Consider the following 17,870-nt stretch of genomic DNA (forward strand, 5'->3'; position numbering starts at 1 on the left):
ATCAAATTTTGAAACACAGAGGTTTTCAATAATATGTTGGTGTAAACTTAGCACCTTTAAATCCTTAGTCCGATTCCTTACTTTCTGCCTTTTGACTGGGAATGGTCTATGGTTCAGGGATGATATTTTTTAGATGAGAAATATGTTCAAATAATTTGATTCTGACTTGTGATGCTGTATCAATGAACAGACATGCAAAGGTACAAAAAAATTAAATAATAAAATAATAGTTACATACTTAGTAAGTGAGCTAACCTGGAAAGGGGCCATACCTATGAAATGAGGACTCTCCCAGGATATCCAGTCCATGTGCCATGTCATAAAGTGTGGAGATGGTACTCCGTTCCCTCCCAGGATGCTCAAAATCAAGCTAAGGATTGGCTACTGCTCAAACCACATGGGTGGTCCCACATCACAAGAGGGGGCCCTTCTCTTCCCTGTGATAGAGCATGGCGTGGGCGATGAAGCCCTCATCACACCTAGGATCCTGAAACAGTGACTTGTGGCCAGAGGAAAAGAATAGGGACTCTAATCAACTGATTGCCTTGCCTGGGAAAAATTGATTTCTTGGCACTGGCAATTCCAAGGCTCAGGGACTCTGGTCTCCAGAATCCAGCTGAACCCCTTGCTTTAAAGGAATTTGCTTTCAAAGTGAATGTCTCAAGCTCCACTTTGAAAAGTTGATGACTTTTTTCCCATAACCCATTAAATAGTGCTTAGGTCCCCAGAAGGAGTCTGAGTCTTTGGCTGAAATATTTTCCTTCTAAGAAAGGGAAGGAGTAGGGGGAAGCATTTAAGAATAAGGTTGTGGCTACTCACCGTGGTTAATGCTTTCTCCAATTTAATCAAGCCCACTGGTCTTCCAGACATCCCAGCTAACAAAAGGCCCAAGAAAAACCACAACCACTGAAAGAAAGAAATATGGTTATTGTGAAATTTAATAGAACCATGTGAATGATAATGAAAACATATATTAAAAACTTGAAATTAATAGAAAGAATATAAGCCTTTTTGGGGCAATCGACTGTGTTCATCATTAAAGATATTCAAAAGATTACCATATACAGGTTTACCTTTTCCTTTTAATGAAGCTCTCAAAAGCCATGGCAGAAGTGTTCTATGTGACTGCCCAAGGTCAGCTCTTCAGACAAGTGAGATAGCTTTCATCCAGGTCCACTCCAGGATTCATTTCTCTGGACAAAATTGGATGGCGTTATCAAAGCAAAAAATGAGATTGTTTCTCAAAGTGGAAAGCTTTGAAAGAAAAAGTGTTTGGCAATAATAAATGAGAGACTCTCTGAGAGCATCCTGTTATCTGAGCATGTTTTAAAGGATCCCAGTTTTGCAGAAAGGGCATCAACAGGACACCACTACCATCCGGTGCAAGCGTGGATTTCCCTATAGTGGGATGGATAAGAAACACTGCATTTTGAGTGTCTGATTTTGGCTGATGTTTGAAAGAAACTTTGAAAGTGCTCATACTATAAGCCTGAGATTGCACAGAGCCCAGGGCTAGAAGCATAATTGGATACAACATAGTTAGGGGTGGAGAACAGGAGAAAAAGCATTCCCAAGAACGTCTACTGTGCCACCTCCTGGAGAGCAGCACAAGTGAGCATCTGCTGTTGATACCTGTGTGGCTCCAACGTCCTGGAGACTGGCCATCCTCAGGAATCTGTATTAATTGTGGTGATGGCTCCTTCTGTGTGGCTTTTCCTCATAATTCACGGGACCGTAAAATGAGCCAATGTATTTTGGAAACTATTGATCCTTCTTGTTAAATGTAATTAATCCTGTAGGCTTTCTGGCATATGGATTATTAGCATACGTGGGTTGAAGCAATAGAAACTGATTCTCATGAAATTGAAGAGAAGGTAGAAAAGGGAGCAGGAGAGGGAGAGAGAATGTGGGGAATTGAGGGATTGAAGGGAAGACTGAGAAACCAAGCCTTGGAAAGGGCAGGAGCAGAGAGCCTCTGAGAAACCAGCAACAGGAACAGACATTCTCCTCAAAACACTTCCATCTCAGAAACTAGCTTTGGGATGGTTCGGCTTCCACCAATTTCACATTCTCAAGAGAGAATCTTAACGTCCCAGCTTGACCAATGCTTGGTCATTTATTTTGATTGCTAATTCTACCAGGACTGCAGGCAGTGAGGGAGAAGTAGCTGAATTGGTGGTCTCAGCTTTGAGCTAGCAGATCACCTCAGTTAGCACTCACATTCTCTCCTCTTTCTGGTTCTCTTTCAGTCATCAAGGAAGTTTTTTCCCATCACGTTCTTCGGCTCCATCACCTGGATCGCAGTATTCTCTTACTTGATGGTCTGGTGGGCACATCAGGTAATGCCTTGAGAGTGACACACATCCGCCTGGATTTTCTCTTGGTTGCTAAGTGGCTAACCAGTGTGTTTGCTTTCTGAAACTGTCACAACAGTATTGCATCTAACAAATTACATATTCCAGGACTAAAGGAATTTATTCCACTTAACTTTCCCTCGTCTCCTGGCCTTTCCCTATAGTGTGGACTCAAATCGGTGTAGCCCCAGACAGCCATGTGGAAGAAAGGCAAGTCTCACTGCTTCTTGCCCTCTAAAGCCTGAAGCCAGGCCAACCCAGGCCTGGAGGAATGTCAGAGTTTTTCCTGGCTCAGCAGCACTTACTTTCTCTTGGGCAGCCACTCACCTCATGTTCTCATCCAACTGGCTCTTAGGAAAAGAACTGGAGACAAAATGGTCTCTTCCTTGAGCCTCCATTTACAAAAATGATGATGTATTTCCCTTTTACTACTTTTAATTCAATACCAGTCATAATGTCCATCACCAGAATAAACTCTCAGGAATTTTGTTGCAACACATGAATGGAGGAATGCGATGCAAAGGTCTTACATTCTCAAAGATAGTAATGGTTACCATTATTGATTGAATGTATACTACATGCCAGGTAATTCACATCCCTTTGTCCTTGTACATGGGTATAATTTCTATGAGGGAGGTACTATTATTATCCACAGTTTACAGATAAAGAGTTAAGCTTAGAGCTAATTAAAAAAAAAAATGCCCAGGATCATTTAGGTAGTAAAAAGCAGGACTGAGATTCTAACCCAGCACTCTGCAGCTCCAAAACTCATGCTTTTAATCTCTATTATAAACTACATAAATTCCAACTGCCCACTTGTATTCTTTGTCTAATATACCCTTAAAATTATTATACTTCTTAACAGAAATAAAATATAGCAATTTGAAATAAGGAAATATACACCAAGGACATATGTGGATAGAGTTCTCAACAAATGCTGCTGGAATAATTGGATTTCTATATGCCAAAATAAATGAACTTAGACATTTACCACCTGCAATACTCAAAACTTAACTCAAAATGCACGATATTTCTAAACGTAAGAGCTAAAAACATCTAGAAGAAAACAGAAAATCCCCATAGCCATGGGATAGGCAAAGAGTTCTATGATATGACACCAAACCATGATCCATAAAAAAAAAAAATTGATTAACTAAATGTCATCAAAAGTAAAACTTCTGCTCTTCAGAAAACCTCATTTAAAAAATGAAAAGACAGGGAATTCCCTGCCTGTCCAGTGGTTAGAACTCCGCACTCTCACTGCCGAGGGCCCAGGTTCAGTCCCTGGTTGGGGAACTGAGATCCCATAAGCCACGTGGCACAGCCAAAAAAAAACCCAAAAAGTTGGAAAGACAAACCACAGACTGAGAGAAAATATTTGCAAATCATATCTCTCTGATAAAGCACTTGTATCCAGGATATATAAAAAGCTCTTAAAGCTCAATAATAGAAAGGCAAGCGTCTACAGGCATCTTAATGTTTAAGATGGACAAAAGATTTGGGTAGATATATCACCAAGAAAGGTATGCAGATGGCTAATAAGCACAAGAAAAGATATTCAACATCATTATTCATTAGAGAATGCAAATTAAAACCACAGTGAGATACCACTTCACACTCACTTGGATGGACTTAATCAAAAAGACAGAAAATAACAAGTGTTAGAGAGGATGTATAGAAATTGGAACCCTGATATGTTTCTGGTAAGAATGTAAAACAGTGCAGCCACTTTGTAGACAGCTTGGCAGTTCCACAAAATGTTAAGCATAGAGTTACCATATGATCCAGTCATTCCACTGTCTATATACCCAAGAAAAATGAAAACATCTGCACAATTTATACACAAATGTTCACAGCAGCATCATTCGTAATGGCCGAAAAGTAGAAACAATCCAGGTGTCCATCAACTTGTATGGGTAAATAAAATGTGGTATAGCCACACAATGGAATATTATTCTACAATAAAAATGAATGAAATACTGATACATGCTACAGTGTAAATGAACCTCTAAAATATTATGCTAAGTGAAAACAGCCGGTCACAAGAGATCACATGCTGTATGATTCCATTTATATGAAACGTGAATAACAGGCAAATCTGTAGAGGCAGAAAGTAGGTAACAGTTGCCTAGGGTTGGGGGGGTTGGAGGGCAATGGGAAGTGACTGCTAACGGGTATAGAGTTTCTTCTTGGAATGACGAAAAATTGAACTTAAATTCTGGTGATAGTTGCACATCTCTATAAATATACTAAAAAACCGCTGAATCGTATACTTTAAATGGGTGACTTTTAGGGTATGTGAATTATATCTCAATAAAGTTGTTCAAAAATAAACATAAGGGGCTTCCCTGGTGGCGCAGTGGTTGGGAGTCCGCCTGCCGGTGCAGGGGACACGGGTTCGTGCCCCGGTCCGGGAGGATCCCACATGCCACGGAGCGGCTGGGCCCGTGAGCCATGGCCGCTGAGCCTGTGTGTCCGGAGCCTGTGCTCTGCAGCAGGAGAGGCCACAACAGTGAGAGGCCCACGTACCGCAATCAATCAATCAATCAATCAAAATAAACATAAGATACCACTTCACAACCATTAGGATGACTACAACCAAAAAGACAGACAATACCATTTGTTGATGAGGATGTGGAGAAACAGGACTGCATATATTTGTCAAAGCTCACAGAACAGTATGCTCTTTTTAAAGGGTGAATTTTACTGTATGGAAATTACACCTTAATTTTTTCAGAAAGAAGATATGGCATCACTAACAAAATCCACTGGAAATGTTGGCTGATAAACCAAGCATTATTCCTACAATATATTTTATATTATTCCTATCACAGTTATTTTACTGACATATGACCTCAGATTACTCTTCCTTAATATTTCCAAAAAATCCTCGGCCCCCTGAAGAAGTTCTGTTTGCCCCGAAGTCATTATTTTCTACATTTGTTGAAAGATGTTTGCTACCGATACCCAACAGAAATCATTGCAGAAGGTAAGCAGCTTCTCAGCCTCCAGATTTCCAGGCTAAAAGGAGTGTTTGTTTGCCATTTATAGATATATAATGGCCTTTCCTAATAATTTTATTCTTCCATGTACTGATAAAGGAAAAAAAGTTATTTTTTTCACTTATTGGAATATATTGTTTTCTAGATATTTCTCTTTAGTCATCCTAGGAAACATCATCCTACAGGCTTCCATCTCTTTCTCTACTCTTTAATGATTATCTTCATTCCACAATCCTGTTTCCTTTTCATTCCCTTGTAGATAAATACAAACACAATGCCTGGAACAATAATAATTACTAAAAAAAGCCCAGAAATATAAAGTGCATAAAGAGAAGCCTTACTAGTAAATAATGAATGAGAAGTTCCTCTTTCTTTTCTCCAAAGAAATGCTTTTCTCTTTCAAAATATCCAGACAGCTGATCAAAATAGCAGATTCTGTTCTAAGTCTGTAGCTCTAATTCTGTCATTTGTACTTCTAAACTGTAAAAGCTATAAAGATAACAAGTGCACCATTTGGTGCTCAACTATTTTGTTATCCACAGTTTTACCAATAATAAATGCTATTTAATACAATTATTTGGCTACTGTTTGGCCAAAAATAAATGCCCTTCACATAAAACACTTTGTGCATACTTTCCTTTAGTTTGGGGAGTTTTTTGTTTTTACATCTTGAATCTTCATCTTAGTAAATTTCATGGGTGAAGAAAACCTGTGATTAAAATCTATCCCTCATCTAGTTAATTGGATGTTAATTCTCGGTTAATGCTAAGAGTCAGATACAACCTGATGTCTCATTTAGCCAATATGACATTTTGCAGATCCCCACTAAACCACAGCAAGGAACTGGATCATGGAATATTGGAGCAGCACTGGATATGGATTCTGAGCGGCCTCGTTATTTATTTCTATTAGAAAACAAAGGAATTTCCCCCAAGAGACTACTGAGGTCCTTTCTAGCTGTAAACTCCTCTGATGCTCCCCGATTTGATCAGAGTGCTGTCCCATCCATGCACCCATCACCTTGCCTCTGACTCGCCAAAAGCCCACTTCAGTGAAATAGACTCACCATGAGCTTCTGAAAATGGGTTCTCCTTCAGTGAAAGTGTTTCTAGAGCCACCCAGAGTCATCAGGGTTTTGATGTACAGTGAAAATTCGTCATTATTCATGTGACTTCCCACTTTGTAAACTGACCCTGCTAAGCCAGCTTCTGTCCCTGCTGCCGGAACCCTGAGGGTTGCACTCTGATACGTTGGAGAGGGACAGGAGTAGTGTCTGAGTTATCACAGCTGATATTTATTGAACATTTTCTTTATGCCTGACACTAGTTGCTATTTGCTTTATATGCATCATCACATGTAACATCCCAACAACTCTGAGGGTAGATATTATTATCCCCATTTTACACATGAGAAAAACTGAGACTCAGGGAAGTTGGCCACTGTGCCCAAGGAGTGGCAGGCTAGGATTTGCACCCAGGGCTTTTTGTACCCCATGCTAGCACTCTTAACCACACTACCATTAACACCTCTCTTCAATTTCTGCAATTTTCTGTCGGTAGTGGCATTCAAACTCCAGATACAAATTTTTTTTAAATAGTCACTGCTTTAAAACTCCCTCTAAGATTTTAAATTACTAAGAACGTATTAGATCGTTTGGAACTTATTGAGGGCGACAATCATTTAGTCAGCATCTTCACAGTCTTTGAAAATGTTTCACTCCACGGACTTCCCTGGTGGCGCAGTGGTTAAGAATCCTCCTGCCAAGGCAGGGGACACGGGGTCGAGCACTGTTCCAGGAAGATCCCACATGCCGCGGAGCAACAAAGCCCGTGCGCCACAACTACTGAGCCCACAAGCTACAACTCCCAAAGCCCGCGCTCCTAAAGCCCGTGCTCTGCAACAAAGAGAAGCCACCGCAACGAGAAGTCCGCACACCGCAACAAAGGGAAGCCACCGCAACGATAAGCCCGCACACCACAACAAAGGGAAGCCACCGCAACGATAAGCCCGCACACTGCAACGAAGAGTAGCCCCCGCTTGCCACAACTAGAGAAAGCCCATGCGCAGCACCAAAGACCCAATGCAGCCAAAAATGAATGAATAAATAAATTTGTAAAAAGAAAATGTTTCACTCCAAATCTAACAAAAAATGTCATCAGGGAGAATATTTTGCTCAAATAGAGCACTTTTGTACAAAACTCTTGTTTAACTTCTTCTAGGAGAGTCAGTAAAAATCATGCTAGTAAAATCATCTAAGTATGCAGATTGATTTGTTTATTCAGCAAATAGGTATTGAAAGCCTACCATGTACCAGCCTATGTTCTGCTTATTAGGGAGACCATAAGTGATTAAGGCCATGACCCTGCTCACGTAGATGTCACTTTGTAATGGGGAGCAGTGAATCTGTGCACCACGAGGATAGGTAAACTAGTTCAGCTCACCAGGCTCTAGAGCAGGCATGACCATCAAAATAAAAATAGCTCCCAACTATGTTTTTAAGCTAGTGGGAACCAGGCTATTCCTATAAATCGAAACAGAGATTTAGAAATAGGTTTATTCTAGAAATAGACACAGAGACATAGAAAACAAACTTATGGTTACCAAAGGGGAAATGGGGGGAGGGATAAATTAGGAGTTTGGAATTAACATAAACACACTACTATGTATAAAATAGATAACCAACAAAGACCTACTGTGTAGCACAGGGACCTACACTCAATATTTTGTAGTAACCTATAAGGGAAAAGAATCTGAAATATATATATATATAACTGTACACTTGAAACTAACTTTGCTGTACACCTGAAACTAACACAGCATTGTAAATCAACTATATTTCAATTTTTTAAAAAAGAAATAAGTTTATTCTATTCCCCCCAAACCTTTATTCTTACATGCTACTTTGGCCCTTTACATTTTCTCAAAAAATGCTGGACGTCATCAGGTAGGAAACCAAACTGAAAGAATTGTCGTAAAGGTTTTCAGAACTGCAGCTCACCAACTCCAGAAAACACATAAAGCTTTTAAAAGAAAGACAACACGAAGACAAACACATTTCTCAAGAGACTGGAGGAGCATACATTGAAGGCTAGACCAACTGTCCAAAAGAGAAGTCATCAGTCTTAAAAGGCAAAGACCAAAAGAATATAATAAATGTGCCCCTGTCACTTTTCAATGATGACATACATCATTGTCAAACCCATTTACAAAGGGCTTTTCCATAAATTATAATTTAGTCCTCACAACCACCTTGTAAGTATTATCGTACCCACTTTATGGATCAGAAAACCAGAATAAAAATATAAGTAACACAGCTGTGTGTTATATATGGAAGTTGTTAAGAGACTCAATCCTAAGAGTTCTCATCACAAGGAAAAAGAATTTTTTTCTATTTCTTTAATTGTATATCTATCTGAAATGATGGATGTTCATTAGACTTATATGATAATCATTTCATGATGTATGTAAGTCAAATCATTATGTTCTATACCTTAAACTTATGCAGTGCTGTATGTCAATTATATCTCAATAAAACTGGAAGGAAAAAAAGAAAGTGAGGATCAAAGATATTGCCCAATCGGTCCAGTTAGCAATAGGTCAAGTACTTAATAAATTCCAGAGCCAGACCTTAGACCAAGGTCTTCTGATTCCCTAACTTGCTTTCTCCATGGCTGCCTTGCTGATTTACATTCCTGTGTTACAAAGCCCAAAAACACCCAAAATCAAGTTTTCTATGAAAATGGTAGAGTCTAAACCATATAGAGGCTGCACTCTAGTCTTCTATAGCTCTTTTTTGAGATTATCTGTTTAATCCTCATGTGAACATTCCTGATCCCTTGGGTCTGAATATCATTAAAATATAAAATCCTTTCTGTCAGTGATGGTGCCTTATTCCTTGTTATCTCAATACTCAGCACAGCACAGAGTAAGAACCCATTAAAAGGGAGTTGCATTCAAATGGTAGTGGTTTTGATGGTTTTGTGACTTCAGACACTCATATGTTTGTCCCTGTCGTTGCTTTTAGGTTGGAGAGACAATTGGCATTAGTGAAGAGATTATGGGTCTGACCATCTTGGCTGCTGGGACCTCCATCCCTGACCTGATCACCAGTGTCATAGTGGCCCGGAAGGGGCTCGGGGACATGGCTGTGTCCAGCTCTGTTGGAAGCAACATTTTTGACATCACTGTAGGGTGAGTAGAGCTAGTTGTATAAAGGTGCACATCACCTCCACCACTGTCTTTGTCTTCTTAGAAGCTGTGAAGACATGACCAGGATCTCAGAGCCCGAAACCAACCAATACCAATAGAAAGTAAACACTGGTAGTACCATTCAATTTCACCAACTCCAATTTTCATTTTCAGAGAACTTCATGAAGAATAAGTTATCCGTACACAGGCAGAAACACATAACTTGCATACGGAGTGGGTGTTGTAGGAAATACTTTAAGAGAATTTCACCTATAAAGTGGCATTGGCTATATGTCATGAATAGTCAGCGTTCATAGGCGACTGAGATGCTCTGGTGGTTTCACTGTATTTTTTTCCCTGTTCTAATTCTAATAAAAGTCCCCACCAGCCTCAGATGAGATTTGGATTGGAAAGCAGACTGAAACAAACATAGGCCCAGAAAAAATATCCCATCTCCTTCCTTGGAAAATGCTGGCAGATTTGGCATTATCATTTCTTTATCTGTGCTGGTGAAGATATTCTAGGTTTTTTTGAAAGTCAGAAGATGAGATCTGTTCTTACAGTTAAGCAAACTGAAGTTCTCAATATGAATAATCTCAAGAGGATCCGATTGGGGAGGGATGCTGTCATCTCTGTCATTTCATTTAATGTGTCCAAGTAAAAGTAGTCTGATAAATAACCTTGAAGGACAGCCCCTTGAGAAAGTAAGACATGGGATATTATCCTTATGTTCCCGGAAGAACTGAGCTCTTGCATTTGAGTTTGGAAGACCACTAAAACGGATCTACTTTCTCATTGAACATCTTGAATATCGTTCTCTTTTATCTTTTCCACTACCTAATATATATAATTTTTTCATTCAGTATCTACCACATGCACTGTACATACATTTTTATCTATTTAAGCCACACGACGATCCTATGACGTATGTATTTTCATCCCCATTTTTCAGATAAGGAAACCAAAGGGCACAGAATTCACACAACTAGTAATGAGATAGCTGGGATTTGAACAGAGTCTGTGCTCTCAACTCCAGCACTACCTGTGCATAAAACCCTGCTCTGAGCTTCCACTGTCTGAACCACCTTTGAGTTCCAAAGATGCCCTCTCCTACCATTCTTTCTTCCTTTGCTGGCACCTCTCCCTCAGGAGCCCTCCCTGCTTGTCTGTCTGGAAAACTCCAATTTACCCTTCCAGTGTCAACTCAAATCGTGGTTTTTCTGATTCCCTTAAGTCTTGCCTGGGGGCTCGTGCTCCTGTATACTTTCTGTATATCTGTATCTCACACTCTTTTCATGCTCCTGTCTATCAGTCTGCCTGCTAGACTGTGAACTCCCCAAGAACAAGAACTCCCCAAAGCCTAATACAATGCTTAATGCATGGCAGTGGTTTGGCAGTTGTAGAATGAATGGATGAATGGATGGGTGGATGGATGAATGAATGAACGAGTGAATGAGAGAGTGAATGCCTGAAAAGGTGTATTTTAAAGGAAAGACATCCCTAGTATAAACAGTGTTTCTCAGTTCCACTGCCGACACATTTAGAGTAGTTTTCTTGGTCAATATCTTGTATAAACAGAAAGAAAATATTCTGTAGCACAAAAAGAGAAAATCCTACACATTGGGAAAAATTACAAGTGTTCTATGAGACAAATTTGTCATGTTTTTGAAAAATATAGTGAAATGCAAGATGCTTTTTGTTCATTGTTCTTAAATTTTATATATCTTGTAACTTAAATGAAAGTTTAAAGAAAATCACCCCTAATCCTACTACCCCAAAACATTTAACTTTTGTGTGTTTTTCTCCTAATATTTCAGAAAGTTTTCTTAGTGAATAATCAATTTTGCCCTGTTGGAGGGCTTTTATTTTTCCATTTTAAAGCCATTTATGCCTAGCAAAGAGTAGGCATCTATTAGTAAATTAGTAAATCAACCATTTTTCTAAGTTTCTTCAGAGCTCGCATAATTAACATTCTACAGCTCAAAATATTCCAGGGCTTCCCTGGTGGCGCAGTGATTGAGAGTCCGCCTGCTGATGCACGGGACACGGGTTCGTGCCCCGGTCCGGGAAGATCCCACATGCCGCGGAGCAGCTGGGCCCGTGAGCCATGGCCGCTGAGCCTGCGCGTCCGGAGCCCGCGCTCCGCAACGGGAGAGACCACAACAGTGAGAGGCCCGCGTACCACAAAAAAAAAAAAATTCCATCCCGTTGCTTTCAGTTTAGCCTTTACCCTTTAGTAGGACCTTTGTATTTTTTTCAATTTTCTGATATCATGGGTGTTTTATGAACACCTTTATGCAGAAACATCTCCTCTTTTAATTATTTTTTTAGGATAAATTTCTTCAAGAAATATTGATGGAGTGAAGATTATAAACATTTCAATGGCTACTGATGTAGTATATTTTTCTAAAAAGTCTTTCCCAAGAGTTTATACCAATTTACAAAGTCATTAGCAATATATTGAGTGTAACAGTTTCTTCATAGTCTTGCTAGCATTTGCTTCTTGTTTATAGGATTCATACATACTCAAGGTAAAGCATTTAAAAAATACCTATAAAGCATAAATATATATAAGGCATAATACAAACCAACATATCAGTATATATAAAACATAAATACAAACCAACACTTTTTAAATTTATTATTGAAGTTAGATTGCTATGTTTATGTTTATCCTTCTTTTTAAATATAGAATCATACCATGAACATTTACCTGTATCATTATAAGTTTATGATTTTTAATAGCTACATAAAATTACAATGACTTATGGCTTGTTATTTAACTACCTGCCTATTATTAGAGATTAAGTTATCCCTGATTTTTCACTACTCAAAATAACGCTGAAATGATCACCTTTCTGAATAAAATTGCATCTGCATTTCAAATTATTCCTTGTGCTTGATCCCCGACAACAGAATTGATTGGTCAAAAGTATTAAAAATGTCATATTTCCCCCAAAGGGTTTTTATCTATTTGTAGTGCTGTCAACCACAACTTCACCAGAATTGGATGTGTGTGTGTGTGTGTGTGTGTGTGTGTGTGTGTGTGATTGCTATTCTCTGTCTCCATTTAAAAAAAATAATTTGGTCATTTTCACCACAGATTTCCATACCTTTTCTCCATTTATCATCTCCTCCTGTCATCCTGTACAGATCCCCAATTCACCTCTTTAGGGCTAAGAGCAACACTTTAATCTCAACTAGGAAGGAAACCCAAAAAAATGATTTCAAATCAAGTTCAGAAATCACCTGCAGCAGCCGTGTCTTTGATCTTGTTCAACCGTAGAATACATTCTCTCTGTCCTCCCTAATTTGACTGGGAAATAGATCAAGGTTTCTCAAGTTCACCTGACTTCCTTGTAAATATGATTCCCTGCATCAGCCAGGCCTGAGTCCTAGTGAACCTAACAGGACACTCGTCTCCAGTCACAGATTCCGAGAAGCTAACGCTCCGTCCTGTGCCTTCCTCAGCGTGCCTAACTGCGCCCCCTTCTACCCTGCTTCTCTCCCCCACAGGCTCCCACTGCCCTGGCTCCTGTACACCACCATTCACAGGTTCCAGCCCGTGGCCGTCAGCAGCAACGGCCTCTTCTGCGCCATCGTCCTCCTCTTCATCATGCTGCTCTTCGTCATCCTCTCCATCGCCCTGTGCAAATGGAGGATGAACAAAGTGCTGGGCTTCATCATGTTTGGCCTCTACTTTGGGTTCCTCGTGGTCAGCGTCCTCCTGGAAGACAGAATCCTCATGTGCCCTGTCTCCATCTAGCAGGAAAAGCCATATCTTGAGCCAACAAAATGGACTGTCCCTCCCCGCTCAGGGTTGTAGGCTCCTTGACCTCCGCTGGCACACAGCCCTGGGCATTTCAAGTGTTCCTCCTTGGTGGCTTTGATAAGGGGGTGGCTTCGCGCTGGGCCCACTCATTTCTTGGGCTGCTCCCACCCTTGCCTCCTGCAGTGGCTCCATGCAAGAGACAAAGAGATCCCAGCATTTGGGGCTTCTCTCCCTGCACTGCTCACAGGTATTCCTCGCTGGTCGTTGTCATGATGCAAAGAATGACAGAGGTGATATATATACATATAAAATATATATATTATGTATAGATGCACATGCACACACCCCTGCCTGTTCCTGTATTATACCTCTCCTTCCACACCTATAGAGTAGTACATACCTGTATACAAATACAAAGAAAGAAAAATTATAAATATATATATATATAATCATATATATATATATATATATATATAAATACAACTGCATCTTTTCAGGGATAGCTCTAGTATATTTCTAGTACCTATTTGAAGAGGGGCATCAACCTTCAGTCTGAGCTTTACCTCTTAAGTGCAAGAGGTGAGCTAAGAGAATCATTGCTGTGACCTTCAGCCTACCTTGGACATACTGGGATTCTGCCTGGTACGGTGGATATTTTAGGAAAATAGGTTGCACGAGGGAGGGCTGGGTGGAGAGGGCCTGTAGGGGCCCTGAAATGAGCCCTCCAAAATATTCCCACAAGCCAAACCAGGAAGACCGTCTCTCCACCCCAACTGGGGTACACTCTCTGAAACCCACAGGGTTATTGGGACATTCAGAGGTAAAACCCAGGCTGGGTGGATACTGGTTTGGGGCAAGGGGGAGGTGACCAGGGTTGGGTTTGGGGGAGGGGGGGTTATATATTGCCCCAGCATGCAAGTAGAAAATATGATTGCAAAGCAAATTAGTGCGCTTCTAGGACAGCAAGACTATATAAACTGAACCTATACTGTTGCAATGCATGTCCCATTATCATCAAAAGAAGGGGGGCAAGTTTAGTTGTGATTGTCATTCAGACGTATTTTGATGCTAAGGGCATCAAAATGCCTGCCAAGAAAGCCTGGATATGTACTAAGAAATACCATCCAGTAGAGGCGCTCAGCGGGACTTGCCCCCTAAGGACGTGGTTCTTTAATGCATCTTCCAGTGTGGTCACAAAGGGCTTCAGTGGCTGAAGGAAGAAATCATTGTTCCTGCAACCAATAGAACTAGAATGACTGATCAATACTGCTTGGATTAAGGCAGCTTCAAGATGTTTGGAAAGGCATTTGTTAACTAGGAAGGTTTCTGAGTTCTGTGTCTAGTGGTGCCAGGACCAGGATCTGGTTAAAGCTCATGGACCATGGGTGTCTCTCTTGCCATCAGGACCGCATCTGGGACTCTTTCTAGCTCACAGAGTACACTGCAGACTACACTCAACAGCTTCTTTACACTGGCTTCAAGCCAGTCACTTCAAGGATCTGATTTTCAGAGCATTCAAGGGACATCTTCATTTCATTCATTCAGCGCTCCCAAGTTCTATTTGACATTTTGTACGATTTCTCAGGTCTACGTCAAAAGAAAATAAAACCGACAGAGAAAAAAGATTAGGTGGACTAACTTACTGAAAAACATGCAGAGTTTTTCATTTCCCCAAATCATGCTTCCTTATAATCAGATGAAAAAGTAAATAGAGGATGGTGCATTATTCTGTAGCCATCCTGCATCTAAGTTGGCACACACCATGGCTTCTCTCCAGTCTGTTGTGTCACTGATGCTGCTATGATTTTGCGGTGAGCACGTCCCTCCTAACACAGGGAGACAGGATGCAGAACTCACAACTGAATAAAGATAAAGATCAAGCTCAGCATTCCTTCCACAAAACCTCAGCCCACTCCACAGAGCATGGCAGTCACAGGCAGTGCCCATCATTGCTCTTCTGAATGGAGGCCCAATGGGAAAGCAGGAAGCCAAGATGGCTGCCACCCAGGAGGCCAGCTTCCCAGTCTCTCCAACTTTGCAAAGTCGGGTGTTCAGTTGTGTGAGAGAGACCCACGTCTCCTTCATCAAGGGCAGGATTTTGTGTTGAAGCAAGAATTCGTGTTAGTTCCTCTGAGTGAAAGAGAAGGAGTAAGTGAACATTGAGTTAAAAACTCTGATGGTTTTCCCTGTGCATTACTTGAAGGGGAGCAGAGTTGTTTATTGCATGAATGTGTATGATGGACTGGTTGGTTGTGTGAAAGAAGGTTTGAGTAGGTGACTCTGACTCAATTGCAGATTGACTATATAAAACCAGAAAGGAGGAGGGAGGTCCAGTGCAAGCCTGTTCTTATTCCAGCCCTTCCCCACACTCACCCTGCCTCCTCACTCCTTCCCGTTCATTCCCAGCTCACGGTGAAGACTCATCCAAGCAGCCACAGGGCGTTTGGCTTGCCTGGGAGCTCCCTTCCTAGGGAGTGTTGTCAGTCATGAAAAGTTGCATTTGAGAAGATGCTGTTTCTGAGCCCAGTTCCCACCTCAAGGGTGTGCAGTGTTGGCTCACTGGCCAGTATGCAAGCACCTCCCTGCCCCTGCTTGCCCCCTATAAGTTGTCTGTGAGGTTATGTGTTGGGCTTGGGTAAACCCAGACAGAAGTGTATAGGATGCAACAGCGGATCTTTAAAAGCATTCAAATCATTAACATAATTATAAGAAAGAACTTTCCACAACATGGTTTTCTGAGTAGTTCATCTCTAGTGCCTGTGTAAATACATATAGAAATATATATCTTCATACCAAATCCATATATATATATATATACACAATACCACTTACATCATCACCCTCTGACCCAATTACATCCAGGATTCAAAAGCAGGGAGCACCAAAGTTTGCCTTAGTGAAAGGAAAGGAAAAACATGCACACCAACAACCAAAGGGAACATTTCCCCCGATCTCATAAGGTTTGTTTTGTGCACAAGTACATACAAACACATACACACACACATGAACCCTCCCTGTATATTTAAATGGCCAGCCATATCCCTAATGGTGATGTAGAGGCAAAGACTGCACAGTAGAAAAGTACAGGGGAAAAAAATTTAGACTACAGATACTCTCTTTGTTTTTCTGGAACAGGGTAAAAATATCAAAAATTCAAGAGCCAACCTCTTACTGTTCAATCTAAAATAAATGAGCTGGGGCTTCCCTGGTGGCACAGTGGTTGAGAGTCCGCCTGCCGATGCAGGGGACACAGGTTCGTGCCCCGGCCCGGGAGGATCCCACATGCCGCGGAGCAGCTGGGCCCGTGAGCCATGGCCGCTGAGCCTGCGCGTCCGGAGCCTGTGCTCCACAAGGAGAGAGGCCACGGCAGTGAGAGGCCCGCGTACCGCAAAAAATAAATAAATAAATAAATAAATGAGCTGTACGCAAGTGGTTCCCTTTACCTGAAGCAAACCAAGCAGGTCTTACTTGCTGTCACCTCCCCTGTCACCCTAGGCAGCCTCAGGACGGGAGAACGACTTGGTTCATGCTGAGAATACCCAAATAGACCCTTCTCAATTGCCTCTGGGAATGCCCACGCCGAGTTCAGCTGCCCTCTGAACCTGCCTAAACCCTCAAGAACTGAAGCTGGAGATGAGAGGGTTTGCATGCAGCTTCCCAGGCCTAAGCTGAGCCAGGAAGTGGCAGGTCAGGAAAACACAGCAACGTACACGGACTAAGGGGGAGGGTTGCTTATCAGTTTGGCTGACGCAGCAGAACTTCCTAAAGCCTTGCCCAGAAGATTATAAAAACAGGCAGGGACTGTTTCATATTTGGGGAAAATGCTTTGTAAGGCTTCTCACAGGTGTCAGCTGACAGGGGCCATTATAATTTATTTTCTAGGGAAGACGTGAATCAGGTGTTTGGAGGCCTTTCAGCAAAACACAGCTGCTTTGCTGATGAGACACTTGATATTAATGTACATCACTGCTGGGCAGGGAGAGAGTTGGCAAACTCCCCCCCAATGCTCATAGCTCTTAAACTCCTCTGTGACAAGGATGAGCTATCAAGGGAAGCCCTCCACCCAAGACCACCTTAACAGAAAGCTGACCAGGGAAGTGACAACAGATAGAGCTGCTGGCCAGACAGACAGCTGGAAAAGATGGGACTTATGTTAACTGCTCTGCCGAAATTGCTGGGTTGGAATAACACGTGGGTCCGAATCCAAGCATGTCAGAAAACTTCAATATGCTTTCTTCCCTACATCTACCAACAACGCACAGTGCGCACACGCACGCACACACACACAAGATTATGAGCATGCCATGCTTCCTTGCACCTGGACAGATTGCTACTCCAATAATTAAGTGGCTAGTAATAATTAATTGGATTGTTACAGCTCTGTTCCAGAAGAAATAAAGGGAAACTGTTCTCAGGATGATTTCTGGAAAAATCAACTGTCTCCTGAAAGCTTGTTATAGAAGCTAATGCTCATTCTTGCTAAGCCAGATCTTACATAACCACCTAAAGACACATGCTCAACTCCTGTACCTCCCTCAGCAAGACTGTCTTCAA

At 41.4% G+C, this 17,870-nt stretch overlaps 2 protein-coding genes across 6 annotated transcripts in view; one reads left to right on the forward strand and one right to left on the reverse strand.

The window, feature by feature from the left end:
- Positions 1–13,310, forward strand: part of SLC24A2 (solute carrier family 24 member 2) — a 240,965-nt gene extending 227,655 nt beyond the window's left edge. For all 4 annotated transcript variants that reach the window (XM_022573801.2, XM_089913181.1, XM_089913182.1 and 1 more), the window contains 3 exons: positions 2,250–2,339; positions 9,381–9,547; positions 13,061–13,310. In XM_022573801.2, the coding sequence (XP_022429509.1) occupies positions 2,250–2,339; positions 9,381–9,547; positions 13,061–13,310 (507 nt within the window). The remainder of the gene's footprint in view (positions 1–2,249; positions 2,340–9,380; positions 9,548–13,060) is intronic.
- The window catches only part of ACER2 (alkaline ceramidase 2), an 83,792-nt gene continuing 65,922 nt past the window's right edge, over positions 1–17,870 (reverse strand). The window contains exons 6-7 of one of the 2 annotated variants that reach the window (XR_016393550.1): positions 1,074–17,870; positions 1–906 (exon numbers count right to left, since the gene is read on the reverse strand). The exon at positions 1,074–17,870 is cut by the window's right edge and continues 37,757 nt beyond it. The gene's annotated coding sequence lies outside the window, so the exon portion shown is untranslated. The other variant, XM_022573805.2, reaches the window with a different exon arrangement.

This window comes from Delphinapterus leucas, chromosome 6, assembly GCF_059928025.1.
Source record: "Delphinapterus leucas isolate spDelLeu-1000000601 "Yukka" chromosome 6, BTC_Dleu_Yukka2, whole genome shotgun sequence".
Lineage (NCBI taxonomy): Eukaryota > Metazoa > Chordata > Mammalia > Artiodactyla > Monodontidae > Delphinapterus > Delphinapterus leucas.